Raw genomic sequence first — 16,666 nt, 5'->3', positions numbered from 1 at the left:
TTACTGGAGTATAAGTGGCTCTGTTTCATCGTCCATCCACAACCCAACCACATTCCCCACCCAACTGCATTTCTCTCTTGCTTTTCTTGCCCATAACTCATACTGACAGTTTTTATTCTTGTCAAATACAAGTTCAATAATGGAATAGTTGTATTACGGAGTGACAAAAACATAGTTATCTGTTCCTTGCAGATGTATTCTCCACTATGATAAAACTGTGCTTTGAAACATATTGGGCTTTGTAAATAGCATATAAATGACATAGCTTCTATAACTAGATGGATGTGTGACAAGGTGGCTATCCATACAAAGGATGATGGACAAATGAAGTAAATCGAAATTAGATTCAAATTGATACATAGCAAACTGCTTTTATAAACTGAAACACAAAGCATAAAATTCAAAAGGTGATTTCAGTTAAGTGGAAGTAATTGTTCAGACTAAAATGATGCATGTGTAAAAATGTGTCTTTTTATAAGTATTTTGCATTCAGAGATTGTAACATCTGCAAAAAGCATATGCGTTTAGTATTTAGAATAAACATAGAATAAGTCTTGAAATGGGTTCAATTTTTCTGCATCTAGTGTTGAGTAGTTCACCAGCATGTTCAATAGCACTCACAAATGTGTGAGATCTGTAACTCACTAAGGATATATTGGGCTAAAAACACAATGAAGTATTTTTATGCAGAGGCGATATGAGGATTTTAGAGTTTTTTTAAAATTTCAACTTGCAGTTAATAAATGATCGATAGAAAGCAACATTCGACGATCGCTGCTTTTATTCCAAGTCTTTCATAAATTGTAATTTTAAAATGTTTATTTAGGAGCATAGGAGCAGAGTGGGCCATTTTGGCCAGAACTCTTGACTGTCTACTCTATCAAAAATGCATCTAATTCAACTTTGAATAAATTTAAGGACTCAGCCTCCCTTACCTTCTGTGGAAGTGAATACCATACTCAGACAACTCTTTGAGATAATTAAGAGGAGGGGAGGATCTTTTATTCTTAAACTATGTCCTTAGCATTCGTCTGCCATGCAAAAGGAAATATCCTCCAAGTATCTGCCCTATTAATGAGGCATGAGTGTGGGCAGACCCCTTTAAAAGGGGCTCTGTCCGCCATATTTAAGTTGACATTTTGCCATTATTTTTCTGTTTAACTGTTAATTTGCTAATTTTAATGAGGGCCCATCCATGCTTCAAGATTATATTTTTTGGGGTGTCCCCCCCTTACCTAAGAATATTCATGAAAATACAGTTTGTTAACTTTATTTGTAATATTGACATTGTCTGTTTTTATGAGGCCACTTTGTCTTTAACCACCTTCTTTTTTTCAATTGAAGTCGGTTCTGAGATAACACATGTTTCTTCAACGCGAATCAGCTTTAATGCAATTGAAGAATTTAGACCACTATTTGTAGAACGCGAACTTTCCTTACCTGTATTGGCTATAATGTGATTCCGGCCCCATTAATTTAAGTAGCAAGGCTAGTGCATGATTTTCTTATAACACAAAATTGCATGAGAATTGGGTTATGTCTTTATATCAGAACCGGCTCTATACATTCTTTTATTGATTATTATTTTCTTTGTAAGTTTATTTTCACATTGCCCTTTTGTAGCTGTTACAATATGTTTTGTCGTCTTATGCTGTAATTAAGATTCATTCCATTTATGGATATTCTGTTTTATGTTGTCTCTTACCTCTTTAGTTGTTCATGATTATTTTATTAGCAAGCAATGCTGTTGAGTCCTCAACATCCCTTCCCACTTTTGTTGTTATTTTACCAATTAACTAATTTCCCTAGTTTCTATTTTCGCTAATTTCCATGAGCAGTGAAATTGGCCTTATCTAAATCTCAGATGTTAAATTTCTACAAAAGAAGAGTTTGTGTATGTACCATTGTGTGGTGAGTTTGAGCTTCAGTTGGGTACAGTTGTAAGTGGTGACTTTTTTTGCAAGTCAAAATCAAATGGCTGCAGGTGCTATGCCTTAACAATGTAGGCATCATAGACTGTATCTAAGGCCTGCTTGCATTATAGTGGTAGTGTCCCTACCACTGACCTGAGAGATCCAGGTTCATGTCCCACCTGTACCAAAGTGTGTAACAATATCTCTGAGCAGGTTGATTAGAAAAGTGGGTTAAATTTTTAAAAAATGTAATAATGCAATTAACTTGACATTAAAAAATTGTTTTTTTTATCTGCTGTAACTCTATAGGGAATGCTGTCACTCTTGAATTGAGAACGTTGTAGTTTCAGACCAATTACAGATGGAATTTTATCACGTTTCCAAAGTGTAGTGGTTATCATGTTTGCCTAGCATGTGAAAAGTCCTCATTTTGAAACTGGGCAAAAATATCAGTATTCCTTCATTATCCGGACAAAACACGCTGTTTCCACTTGCCGATAGAAGTGAATGGAACTTGTTAATGGTGGTCTTCTTATGGTGCGATAGTAGTGTCTCTAGCCAATGATCAGGAGGCCTGGGTTCAAGTTCTACCTGCTCCAAAGATGTGTAATAACATCTGTTTGATCAGGCTGATTAGAAAGATAAGTTACTTAAAAAAAACTGATGGACTGTGTAACCCAGTAGTAGTGCCCATACCTCTGAGCCAAGATGCCTTGGTTCAAGTCCCACCTATGTGCATAAATGCCATTAAAGCCTCTGGACAGGTTGATTCACAATATCAGAGACTGTGTTTGGCATTGCCTCACTGCAAAATTCTGAATCCTTTGTGTACTCAGCATGTAGTTCTTTCAGAGCATGCCATACTAAATTCTGGTTGCACATTTTTAGTCAAACATGACCAAATAGATTATTGGGAATACATGGCATATTAGTTATACACCGAGTCTTGTAACTTGTCTTTTAAAACCTAGATCAAAAAATGTGTTCCTAAATACATTTCCACCTTCAACAAGTTATGACCAGGACATAGATATTAATTTTATGTTACATTTCACAGCACCTAATTTATAATGTTTTTATTTATAAATTAATTTGCTTTTAATTAAGATCTTTGTTTTTTTTTTAGCTAACACAACTAGAATATTTGAAGGAACTAGGATTATAAAAACAAGAATGGTAAGTGTGGAAATTAATCTTTTCTGTTTGAAATACATTACTTTTCTGTGTTACCTTCAAGGGTGCATGCAGGAAAAATGAGGGGAATTTATGACTTTGTCCATCTGTGAACACACCGCATAGAGACATTCTCTTTTTGATTCTAAGTACTAACCTCTGAAGTGGAAACTGTTTTTGTTTTGGTAACAATGCTGCAACATAAATAAGAAAAATATGGCTGTCACTGGAGACACTCAGATTGTAGTTTTCTAAAGCTGTGGGAAAAGGGAAAAGGAATAGCGTAATTCTAATTTTTATGAGACAGTGTCAGTTGTACAAATTAAGACATTGAGACCAACCTGCATCCTGGAAATATTCAAAATAAAGTTGGCAACTATTCACATCATACATTAACAATCTAAACGAAGGAACTGAGGGTGTTGGTGCTAAGTTTGCAAATGACACAAAGATAGATAGAGGGACAGGGAGAGTTGAAGAAATGCAGAGGTTGCAGAAGGACTTGGACAGGGTAGGAGAGTAGGCAAAGAAGTGACAAATAGAATACAATATGGGAAAGCATGCGGCTATGCATTTTGGTAGGAAGAATAGAAGCATTGACTATTTTCTAAATGGGGAATGACTGTGAAAATCTGAACCACAAAGAGACTTGGGAATCCTAGTTCAAGATTCTCTTAAGGTAAACATGCAGGTTCAATTTGGCAGTTAGGAAGGCACATTCAATGTTGACATTCACTTCAAGAGGGCTAGAATACAAGAGCAGAGATGTACTGCTGAGGCTGTATAAAGCCCTGGCCAGACCAGATTTAGAATATCGTGAGCACTTCTGGGTTCTACGTCTAAGGATAGATGAGCTGGCATTGGAGGAGTCCAGAGAAGGTTAGCAAGAATATCACATGAATGAAGGTCTTGTTACATGAGGAGAGGTTGAGGATTCTGGGTCTGGACTTGATGGCATTTCGAAGAATGAGGAGGGATCTGATTGGAACTGACAGAATACTGAGAGGTCTTGATGTAGTGGTCATGGAGAAGATGTTTCCACTAGCAGGAGAGACTAGAATCTGAGGGCACTGCCTCAGACTGAAGGGGGCACCCTTTAGAACTGGGATGATGAGGAATTTCTTCAGCCAGAGGGTGGTGGATCCATGGAACTCGTTGCCACAGTGGGCTGTGGAGGCCAAGTCATTTGAGTTTATTTAAAACATAGATAGTTTCTTGATTAGTAAGGGGATATAGAGTTACATGGAGAAGGCAGTAGAATTGGGTTGAAAAACATCAGCCATAATTGAATGGCAGGGCATGCTCAATAGGCCGAATGGTCTAACTCTGTTCCTATATCTATGATCTTATTATACTAGAATGGTTATGTATACAGAGCTACATCTCCAAACCGTAGTCCTTAGTCCTGGATTCTGCTTAAATTATCATTAAATCTACGTCCTAAATTGTGGCATCCACATTTTGAAAATACTTGGTGATTAGTTTTATTCTTATTGATCCTGAGGTTATCTCTGCTAGGTTAATTTAGGAACAGGTCAAGTTGTTGTGGAGTTGGCAAAACATATAGAGGGAACTGGAGAAAATGCACCTGAGCAAAGTTTGAATATCTGTGCACAAAGAAAGTTGGGCTTTTATTGCACTATCTATTTCATTCTAATTCTAGGCGGTGTGAACGATCTGATCACCAATTTAGACCCTTCAGAAAACCGACCATATTTCTTTTTTTGAAAACTCATTTCAATGTATCAATCTTTGTGGTTACAGGGGACTCTCTTTTTGATACACACATTAATTCTGCAATACTTGTATCCATGCTGTATACCCTTCTGAGTCGATATGGGACTAGTTCATTTTAGGAAACCTGGTTGGCATAGACAATTTGGGCTGAAGGCTTTGTTTCCATAGTTTATACCTCTGTGACTAGATACTTGCAAACTAAACAGATAACCAGTAAGGATTTTTATTCGAATATTTGCATTCTTGACTACTCAACAAATATTTAGGCATGACATATTTTAGATTTGTTCAGTGCTCAATATTTTTATGAAAAGAATCTTGAAATTTATCCAATGAATTAAAAATACAGATTGTAATTCTCATAGAAACAGAATATGCATCTTCGAAGAAATCCAGAAAATAATTTTATGAGCATTGTTTAGTTGTTTCACAATTTACATTTCAGTAGGAAATTCCGAGATGAATTTAAGTGAAATAATGATGTTAAAATTTATACCCTTTTAAGTGAACCAGAAGCATGTAAAACATGCAGAGCATTAATGACTGTTCAGAGGTTCGCCCTTAACTGATGACGCATTTTAGAGTTTTCTGTGTTTTGCTTCCTTCAAGGTTCACCAGCAGATGGCAGCAAATTATGTTGAAGAATGTTTAATTGTGAAAGATAGGAAGGCAATCTTGAGAATGGACTGAAAGTTTATATAAAGTTGTTAAAGAATGAAACTCTTAATTTATTCAACTTTTATCCTTTACATTTCAAATGATTTTTGAATCATTAGTGTCTTAAAACAAAGGATGGAAATTGTTTTTGACATCTGTTCCAGAAATTTGAAAACAAAATGAACATTGTCAATTTTGGTTTGCATGGAGACTCTGTTCCTCTCATGGTGTGCAGTTTAAGTATGAGAAGGATGTACATGAGGGTGGTGGGAGATGAGCTAGAGGAAGGCAGTAAATAGCAGTGGGCAAGGAAGGGAGAGACTAGGATCCGGAGGCACTACCTTAAAGTGAAGGGATGAGCCTTTAGATCTGAAATGAGGGAGAATTTCTTCAGCCAGAAGTGGTGAACCTGTGGAACTCATTGCCACAGATAGCTGTGGTGGCCAAGTCATTAAATGTCTTTAGGACAGAGACAGAGAGGTTCTTGATTAGTAAGAGGATCAAGGGTTACAGGGAGAAGGCAGGAGAATGGAATTGAGAAACATATTAGCCGTGATCAAAAGGCAGAGCAGACTTGATGGGCCAAATGGCAGAGCAGACTCACCAGGCCAAATTGCTTAATTCTGTCCCTATATCTTATGGTCTTATGGGGAAGCACTAAGGAGGGAATAGCTTAAGAAAAGTACCACAGGGGCCACAGAAGAAGGACAAGGAAATAATTAGGTGTGTGGACTCATGTAACAAGGGAGGTAGAATTGCTCATCACTGCCGGGACTTGCAATGTTCACACGATTGGGACTACATTTTAGTCTCAGCTGCACAATAGTTCAGCTGCTGCAAGCCAGGAACTGCCCTTCACATTGTGATCCTGCATCATTATCCAACAGGAAATGGTGAGAAAGATGATGCAGAAAGGGGTGCTAGCAGCTCAATGTCAACGGGGAGCTAAAGGTGTGACAGAAAGACAGGCAGTGCTTTTTCCTGCTGACCAGAAAAGGAAACTACACCACCACATTGAGCCTGAGTCAATGCAGTGTCCTAGGTAAACACAATACAGAGTAGTGTAGAAAAATGTTTAATGATCTTCTGTGCTCTGTAAGGGTAAGTCCCAGCATCAGCTTTCTACTATCTTACAATCATGGGGTCACTGCTCACTCTAATTCTGCCACTGCACACAGTTTTCATCGAGATTCATGGACCATAACCTCACTAATATCTGCATCACGTCCCTTCAACAGCCTCCTAGTTACTTCATTCTCCAAAGCTATTCGTCTTCCTGACCTCTGCACTTTCTACACTGTCACTATGGATACTTCTCTTGCCTGTGCATCACAATTGCAGCACTCACTTCCATCTCCATACTGAACCCTTCCTTTTGTTTTATTGCAGAAGAAAGATTCTCATAATTGGGGTTTAAGGGTGAAGATTGGGTGGATGGGTGGGGTAGGACTTAAGGCTCTTCATCATGTGATGAAAATATCTTGGATTTGTTTGGAGGAAAGCACAATTGCTCATGTGGGAATGTGGACATTTCCCTGACCAACTACCCCAGAGCTGCTATCCCATTACCACTTACATTAACCAATTCTTAACCTGTGCAAGATTTTACCTAATTCCCTTTTCCTTTAAGCAGATTCCCCATGAACCTTATCCTGAAGAGGTTAGCAGTGGAGACCCTCAGCTCCACCTTTACCTCCAGGCAAGAAGCTACCCACCCCTCGGAGGAATACGCTAGCAAGGCATTCACATGCACCCACCACTAGCTTAGAGTCTTCCAGTCCAGTGGATTCTCTAGCTAGACTAGACTCAAAAGCACATTAGTGAGCACATTGCTCATACATCTCCATAACTGAGGAAGAAACACCCCAAGACTTTGACACTCAGAGGAATGCCAGAGACCAAGCACTTGCTTGGCAATCCCGTGATCTCAGCTATTCATGACTTCAACAAAAAGCATAGACAGGCGTTTGAGCAGCAGGCAGATTTGTCAAAGGCAGACAGTAACTGAATTGAAGGATAGGAGAATCCACCAACATTATCATTACCATGCTGGCTCAGACATATATCTTTCAAATTACATCAGTGGACAGATGCCTACTACCATGGTGACCCAGACTCAGTACATTTGATATCTGCTGGGTATGCCCATGGACTTGCACATCATCATTGTAACCACTAGTGATCAGTATCAATGACAAGGAACAGAGGGACACGAAGGACTAAAGTCTTATTCCAAGTACTTCTTCCTTGCAGACAGGCGGTACCATTCATAGGGAGTAGTGGCAACACAAGGGGCCTCTCGAAGCTTACTCTTGGGACACATCTATGTTGCTAAAACCTGAAGCAGTCCAAGCTGAGAAGGGTGAGACTGCAATTTGGGAGGATGCCCTTAACAGGCCTGGATCCTCTAGACCCAAAGAACCCCAAGACAACAAACCATGTCTTTGTGGCCAATAGGCCTAACTGTGGGAGAACTCCAAACTTCTTTATTCATTCAGGGGAAAAGTGCATTGCTGGGTAGACAGCATTTATTGCCCGTTCATAATTGCCCAGAGGGCACATGTCAACCACATTGTTGTGGGTCTGGAGTCACATGCAGAGCAGACCAGGTAAAGGACATTGGTGAACCAGATAGTTTTTTTCTGACAATCAACAATGAATTCATGGTCATCATTAGATTTTTAATTCCAGATATTTATTGGATTCAAATTCCACCATCTGTCATGGTGCAGTTCAAACCAGATCCCCAGAATGTTGTCGGGTCTCTGGATTAACAGTCCAGCAATAATACCACCAGACCATTGCCTCCCCTATCTTTGGAAGGACAGGTTTATTCAATCTATCAGTTTTTCAAGGAAATGCACTGCTGAGAGGTGTAAAATGTGCTGTTCACATGTCCACTGTTCCTCTTAATGCAGTGGGGTTCTAAGAAAACCTACACAAAGCAACTCTGGTTAGATGCTGTTCCACAGGATGCTGAAGCATTTCATAGCCTTTTTGCAGACAACACAAGCTCTGAAATATTGAAGGCAAGGTTGAGAGGATGTGGTGCCATGATATTCTTTACCACCTGTTACCTATCATAAGTGTCTTCACTGCATACAACTCTGATACTATATCTGACTGAAGCCTTAAAAATGACCCAGTATTCATGGCATATGATGTGATTCTTCCTCATGGTGATTAGGATCCGTGAAGTATAGGTATTTGAAATTTGGATCATTCAAAATTTACAACCATACAATAATACGGAGTCAAAAAAAACATTATTTAGCAACAGAAAAAATCAAGGACTGCAAAAATAGCCAGATCCACATGTACTTTGCACTAACCATGCACTGTTTACCTTAAAAGTAATAGAATGTTAACAATGGAAGGAAGCCCAAACCCAGATCATTCATCCTAGAGACAGGTTTCAATCAGGCAGTTTCTGGCATTTCGCACTCAATAATACATTGCTGTTTGCTGGTCTCTTGGATATTCCTCTTGGCCAATGTTCTGATGCTCACCTTTATCCTCAGAAGATTGCATTTGATCCCTTATTTAGGATTCAGAACAATACCTCTTTTCCAGTTCCATTCATGAGGGGCACAGCATGCTAGGGTGATGAGGAATACCACTTCAGGGTTATATTGCAAGACTCTGCTGCAGCAATCCAGACATCAAACCTTCAACTCTCAGCAGTGCATTTCCTTGAAAAGCTGATAGAATGAATAAACCTTTCCTTCCAACATGGCTCTTTAGTTGAGGTACGTGTGCTATATTTGTCCTGTAAACTGCTGACACATGCTGTAGGTGTAACATTAACGTAACTTGGTGCTGTGCACCCAATCGGCCCCCCTCTTGCCTATTTAGTGATCCCCACTATGACAAGCTGCCCATCTCTCCCTTTGGGCTAAAAAGCTGCAGAGGCCTCCAGGTAAGCACAACTTGAGTGAATGCAAAGAAATGAGGCTAAGAGCTATAAGATGCATTTACCTGAATTTTCCCTAAATATCTCACTATTACCTATACCACTCAAGGGAGTAGAAAACTCTTCCACTTGTGTTGAAAACCCTTATTAAAGCATTGCCTAATGATTGATAATATATTGTAAAAAAAGGCAGACACTTGGAAAATGAAAATATCATATGGAGTAGTTGACAGGGAATGAAGTGAATTTTGAAATGGAATTCTGTGCCTAGCCCACTAATTTTAATGTCAAACTGACTTCATATGTTGTTGTTACATGCAAGTTTCAGCCAAAGCACTTCATGCTTTTTCTCATCTTTTTAATCCCAGCCAAGCTGTAATAATTCAGCAGAATATATTTATATAAACAAGGCAGTTTTGTATAATGCATGGATTATTGCATCAACCAGCTTTTTGTTGGATTGCAAATATTTAATGCATGTTTTTCAATTTGTTATTAGATAACGCTATAATTAAAGGATGTTGGAAAATGCTGCTGCATACTATTTGGAAAACCAGAGATGCTAGCTAGAATGTAAATCCTATGGATACTGTGCTTCTAAAAATATCAGTATTAACAGATCTTAACTAAGATTGGTATATTGAAATGAGTTTTCAAAAATAAAGGAATAAGATTGGAACTGAATATGAAACAGTAACAAAACTACATGTACCATGTTTATTTCTTCATGCATCTTAACTGAGGAATGTTTTAAACTATTTAGTTATAATTGCTTTAACTGTTTTTTCCAAAACCTTTATGTGATATTTTTGTATTCTCTTCACATTCTTTGAGCAAATTAAGCCCATTATTTTATTTTCACCCAACCTCCACAATTTCCCTGTATGATTCTTGTTAGGCTTTGTACCCACTGTCATCAGTGACCTACTTGTTGCAATCTGTAACTGCCATTTTCAACCCACCACCAGGTGGCTTGAAATAGACAACCAGTGGTTACTGTCTGATTGCCCTCCCACTTATAGGCTTCTCCAGCTGTGAGATGTAAGGAAAGTTACAAGCAATAACATTTAGCTATTGTCACAACCCACTTTTAAAAGTGTACTGACACTGGAGCCTGACTACAGGCTGCGTGGTGACTCAGTGGTTCGCACTGCTGCCTCACAGTGCTGGGTGACCAGGTTCTATTTCAGCCTTGGGTGACTGTTTGTTTTCCCTGTGTCTGTGTGGGTTTCCGCTGGGCACACCAGTTTCCTTCCACAGTTCAAAGATGTGCAGGTAAGGTGGATTGGCTATGCTAAATTGCCGCATGGTATCCAGGGATGTCCAGGCTGGATGGATTAGCCATGGGGAATGTTAGGCGATGGGGATTGTTTGTGGGGGCTGCATCAGGCTGGGATCTTTGGAGGGTTACTATAGACTTGATGGGCTGAATGGCCTCTTTCCACATTGTAAGGATTCCATACTTCTGGGTTGCCACAAAATCTAACAATTTAATCACAATGCTCACAGGGTTCAGTGAGCTCAGATTAACAGAAACCACTGACCAGGTTTCTGGACTGAACAGGAACGACTATCTGTTAGAAGTTAATCCGTTCAAAACCATAGGTAAACGAAAATATAAATGATCAACCACAGGTAAACGAAAATATAAATGATCAACATTTAATTCTATTAGTTGGAAGTCCAGCCCCTTCTTAAACCACTGCACAAATATACAGACTGACTCAGACAAACAAACAAACATGAATGTTATGCGTAGGCTCTAGATTCTTTCAATTTTTTGCAGAAGCCTTTCAATCGGTTAGAGGCTGTAGCTTACTGTTAGGTGAAAATATTTAGTTGTTTTCCAGTTTTGGTTACTTCTCCACAAAGAAAGAAAGCGAGAGTGAGACACTGCCTTTTCTGCAGTCTGAAGGCTTGTTTTCCTTTATTGTAAACACACTTGTTCACTTGCCCAAGAATTAATCAGAGGTGTCATACTGATGACTTTAAACATCCATAACTGGTTCCAGTTGCACAAACTATTCAGCAGTCTGGCGCTGGGCAAAGCTCACGCTGAACACTCACTCTTGTTGCCTTGGCAGCTTAGATTTCTTCCCTGATGTAGTGTTGGAACCAACTTGTTCTCATTGACATGAGGTTGTTGACTGGAGTTGTTAACCTAGGCCAATCAGGGGCTCTGGGTGATGGATATAAACAGGGGTTTCAGAGTCTCTTCACTTCTGGGACTGACTGTTGAGCTGGCTGGCCATAGCCAGTGTACTGTGCACAACTAATAAAGGGGACTTGGTGATAGGATACAGGCCTCTGTGTTGTTATTTCACCCGGCTGCTTGAAATAATCAACAGTGTAAATGTACTTCACACTGAATTCCAGTGACTTTTATAAAATAAAATATAGCAATTACTTCCACAGACCGTAGTTTAAACAAGTTCTTTTCCTATTTCAGACTACAATTAAAAATGGAGAAAAATATAAAAGATATATATAAAAATATGTGGATGTGTTCTTGACACCCTCTTTTTCAAAGTTGTGGAGTTGTTCTTACAACAGTTAATTAATTAATTACAGACAACAAAGAACAATACAGCACAAGAACAGGCCCTTCTAGACCTTCAAGCCTGTGCTGCCACATTTTGCTCTTCTGTGCTACAACTGTCTACACTCACAGGATCCACATCCCTGTATTCCTTTCCTATTCATTTATTTGTCCAGGTCCTTTATGAATGCTGCTATTGTGTCTGCTTCCACCACGTGTTCTGGCAATGCCTGCCAGGCACTCACCACCCTTTGTGTGAACAAACTTGCCTCACACATCTCTTTAAACTTCTTCCCTCGCACCATGTGTATCATAGTAATTGACCTCTCCACCCTCAGAAAAAGCTTCATGCTTTGTACTCTATCCATTGCCATTCACAGTCTTATAAACTTCTATCAGCTGACCTCTCGACCTCCTGCTTTCCAGTGAAAACAAACCCAGTCTAGCCAACCTTGCTTCATACTTAAATCCCCTATACCAGGCAACATCCTGGTGAACCTATTCTGCACCCTCTCCAAAGCATCCACATCCTTTTGGTAGTGTGTACAATTACACACTAATTAGAACTACAGAAATCAGAACTGTATGCAAATTCCACGTGTGGTCTAACTAAAGTTCTATAAAGCTGCTGCATAACTTGTCCATCCTGAAACTTAGTGCCACTTCTAATGAAGGCAAGCATGCCAAATGCCTTTTTTGGAACCTTATCTAACTGCACTGCCACTTTCAGTGATCTGTATATCTGCACACCCAGATCCCTCTGCATATCAATACTCCTAGGGGTTCTGCCATTCACTGTATAATTTTCACTTGTACTTGGCCTGCCAAAATGCTTCACCTCACATTTGTTTGGATTAAATTCCATCTGCCATTTTTCTGCCCATGCCTCCAACTGATTTATATCTTGCTGTATCCTCTGACAATCTTCCTCACTATTTGCAACTCTACCAATCTTTGTATTATCCACAAATTTACGAATTAGACTGGCTGCATTTTTCTCCAAATTATTGATGTTGTTCACAAACAGCAGAGGTGTCAGATCTGAACTCTAGTCGCAGCCCTGCATTACAAAAAGCATCCTTCCACCACTACCCTTTGACTCCTATGACTAACTTAGTTCTTTATCCATCTAGCCAGCTCACCCCTCGCACCGTGTGATTTCGCCTTTTGTACCAGTCTGCCATGAGGGACCTTGTCAAAGACTTGACTGACGTCTGTGTAGACAACATCAATTGCTTTTCCCTCATCAACTGTCTTTGCCACCTCCTCAAAAAAATCAATCAAGTTAGTGAGGCACGACATCCCCCACAAAAAAACACAATGTCTACCGTTAATAAGTCCATTTGCTTCTGAATGCTTGTAGATCTTATCCTTGAGAATCTTTTCCAAAAATTTCCATGCCATGAACTTGAGACTCACAGGTCTGTAATTTCCCATATTATCCCTGTTATCTTTTTTTTAGCAATGAAACAACATCAGCTAGTCTTCATTCCTCTTCGATCTCACCTGTGGTCAATGTTCCAGAAATTTGTTCTCTTGCTTCCTTCAATATTCTGGGATAGATCCCATTAGGACCCAGGGACTTATCTACCTTAGTACTTTTTAGACACACATTTTCCTTTTTAACAGCAACTTGGCTTAGAAACTTGAACCTCCCTTCCCTGAGATCATCCTCCACCAATTCCTTTTCTTTGGTGAATACTGACACAAAGTATTCATTTAGGACCTCATCTACCTCTTCTGACTGCACCCATAGATTCCACCCTTTGTCCTTGAGTGGGACAACCCCTTCCCTGGCTTCCCTCTTGCTTTTTATATATGTGTAACAAACCTTGGAATTCTCCTTAATCCTGTTTACTAATGACTTTTCATGACCCCTTTTAGCCCTTCTAATTTCTTGTTAAAGGTCTTTCCTACAATCCTCTTATAGTCACCTCCAATCAAAATTCTCTAGCTCCTGCCTAATATTGTTGTAGTACACCTTCTCCCAATTTAACGCCTTCACCTGATGCCTGCTGTTATCCCTATCCATGACTATGTTAAAACTCATGGTATTGTGGTCACTACTCCCGAAATGCTTCCACACTGAAACTTCACTCACCTGGCCTGGCTCATTTCTGAAAACCAGGTCCATCCCTTCCCGAGTTGGACTGTTTACATATTGTGTCAAAACAAACGCTCCTGAATTGTCCTTACAAATTCTGCCCCATCCAAGCCTCCAGCACGTAGTAGGTCCCAGTCAATACAGAGCAAGTTAAAATCACCCACCACAACAACCTCGCTGTTTTTACATCTTTCCAAAATCCGACTACATCATCTCTCCTCAATCACTCACTAGCTGTTGGGAGGCCTGTAGCATAACCCCAACATTTTGATTTCACCTTTCCTCTTCCTGAGTTCTGAATTTCTGAATAACAGGTAAGTTTTGAGAAATTGTTAACGGAGCAGAGAGCATCAGAAGCTTCAATTTAGTATTAAAAGTATTTAACATTGTAAGGACTAATTATCTTAAAAGGGTAAGACATGGCAGAAGAGCTCCAAATCGTAGTCTGCTCCTCTTGCTCGATGTGGGAAGCTGGGCACTTTTCCAGTGCCTGGGACCTTCATGTGTGCACGAAATGTCTCTAGCTGCAGCTTGTGGAAGCCCGAGTTTCGGAGTTGGAGTAGCACCTGGGGACACTGCAGCATTCGCAAGGTGGAGAGTATCATGGACAGCTCATATAGAAAGGTGGTCATGCTGTAGGATCAGACTCCAAAGGCAGGAAGGGAATAGATGAGTGTTTCTGTTCTGTGGCCATAAATGAGAATCCAGGATGGTGCGCTGCCTTCATGATGCTAGAGTCCTGAATGTCTCAGAGCAGGTGCAGGACATCCTGGAGGAGAGGGTGAACAGCCAGTCGTCGTGGTACACATTGGTACTAATGACATAGGTTAAAAAAAAGGATAAGGTCCTAAAAGCAGTTATAGAGAATGAGGAAGAGAGTTGAAAAGTAGGATTTCAAAGGCAGTTATCTGAAGATTACTACCACTGCCACGGACTAGTCAGAGTAGAAACAACACAATATATAGGGTGAGCACGTGGCTGAAAAGATGGCACGTGGGGGAGGGTTTCAGATTTGTGGGACACTGAGAACAGTTCTTGGGGAGGTGGGACCTGTACAAAATGGATGGGTTTCTCCTCGGCAGGACCGGGTCTGATGTCCTCGGAGGGATAGTTGTTAGAGTGGTTAGGGAGGGTTTATCCTTGATGCAGAAGTTGAGGGAAAGGTAGAAGCCAAAGCAAGCATTACTAAGAACAAGAACAGACAGGGAAACGCTACTGAAAAGAGGAAGGGAAGTGACCTGAAATGTGTGTGTTTCAATACAAGAAGTATAATAGGCAAGGTAGATGAACTTAGTGCTTTGGTTAGTACTTGGATCTGTGACATTATTGTGATTATAGAGACTTGGCTGAAAGAAGGACAGGACTGGCAGTGGAATGTCCCAGGATTTTGATGTTATAGGTGTGATAGAAAGAGATGTAAAAGGGATGGGGGAGTTGCATTACTTGTAAATGAGTATCTCACAGCTGTACTAAGGGAGGATACACCAGACTTGTGCAGCGAGGCAATATGGGTAGAACTCAGGAATCATCAATTAATTTATTTAAAAGCAACCCTCAGTTCCATTCCGAACCAGTCATTCTGTACATTAGCAATTTGGATTGACTGTTTCAAAAATTGCCTTAATTCAGCTCCTGGCCTTTCTGTGGGTAACATATTGCCAGAGATAGGGGTTGACAGGCGAGGGATGATTATCTTAAGGGATCCAGAGTCTGCACTGATATTCCACTGCCATTGTCATATTATGAGAAGGTATGAAGACACCTGCAAGCTTACTTCACAAAAAGGAAGGTCACTATGCAATGGTAATGCATTGGCTGTTCTCTAAACAAGCAGAGAACAGCACACTACTCATCATGAGGTCCTGCCTTTAATTTGATTGGTTGACCAGTCTGTCAGTCCCAGTTTTGATAGTGGATGCAAGCAGTCCAGTGAAGAACATTGATAGTGCCTGGGCCCAACTAAGTTCTGAGCTGTTTGGGCTTGGAGGGATTGGGCATCTTAAGGAAGGAGAAACCCAGGAAGGATGGAGAGAATGGAATTTGGAGGCCAGCTTAGCAGGCATAAAATGAGATACCACCTTGACAGAGAAAGGCTGTTTTTGACATGCACGGGGAACCCCCTAAAGGATAGACATCTTCCTTACTATCCTGTCACCTGATAGGATGAAAAGCAGATACCCCACTCTTACAAACCTGCCTATGCCAACTGCATCACGGTGTGGATGACATAATATTGGATCACTTGGCTTGTTAACGAGTTCAGTTGTCCTTTAATGATTTTTTTTTTAAATTCATGAATGGGATTTTGGCAATCACCTACGTACTGTAGTATGGAAAGCTAGCATCTGACATCAGGTTCATGATCCAGTGTTGTCATGCTAGATTTAGCATATGTTGGAATGGCAGCAGTCCCAATTTGCATATGTGGAAACACAGCCACTATCCTGTACAATGCTTAAAGAATAAGAGTACATAATGCTATGTCATTCAGTTTGACTATTCTAAATGTGAGGAGAAAGGAACCTACGATAATTGACATAATTCACATCTATTATCTTCTCATTTATAAGAACAGTACTGACTCAGTGTCTGCATCTTGCAAACCAATTAGAATGTTATTTGTTTTCCAA

The 16,666-nt window shown here is 40.0% G+C and overlaps 1 protein-coding gene across 2 annotated transcripts in view; it reads left to right on the top strand.

The window, feature by feature from the left end:
* Nucleotides 1–16,666, top strand: part of LOC125460192 (receptor-type tyrosine-protein phosphatase gamma-like) — a 693,348-nt gene that overhangs the window by 562,466 nt on the left and 114,216 nt on the right. For both annotated transcript variants that reach the window (XM_059649945.1, XM_048547332.2), the window contains exon 11: nucleotides 3,040–3,089. In XM_059649945.1, coding sequence (XP_059505928.1) covers nucleotides 3,040–3,089 — 50 coding nt within the window. The remainder of the gene's footprint in view (nucleotides 1–3,039; nucleotides 3,090–16,666) is intronic.

Source organism: Stegostoma tigrinum, chromosome 11, assembly GCF_030684315.1.
Source record: "Stegostoma tigrinum isolate sSteTig4 chromosome 11, sSteTig4.hap1, whole genome shotgun sequence".
Taxonomy (NCBI): Eukaryota; Metazoa; Chordata; class Chondrichthyes; order Orectolobiformes; family Stegostomatidae; genus Stegostoma; species Stegostoma tigrinum.
The sequence above is the reverse complement of the archived record's forward strand: the minus strand, read 5'-3'. Positions and strand labels throughout refer to the sequence as shown.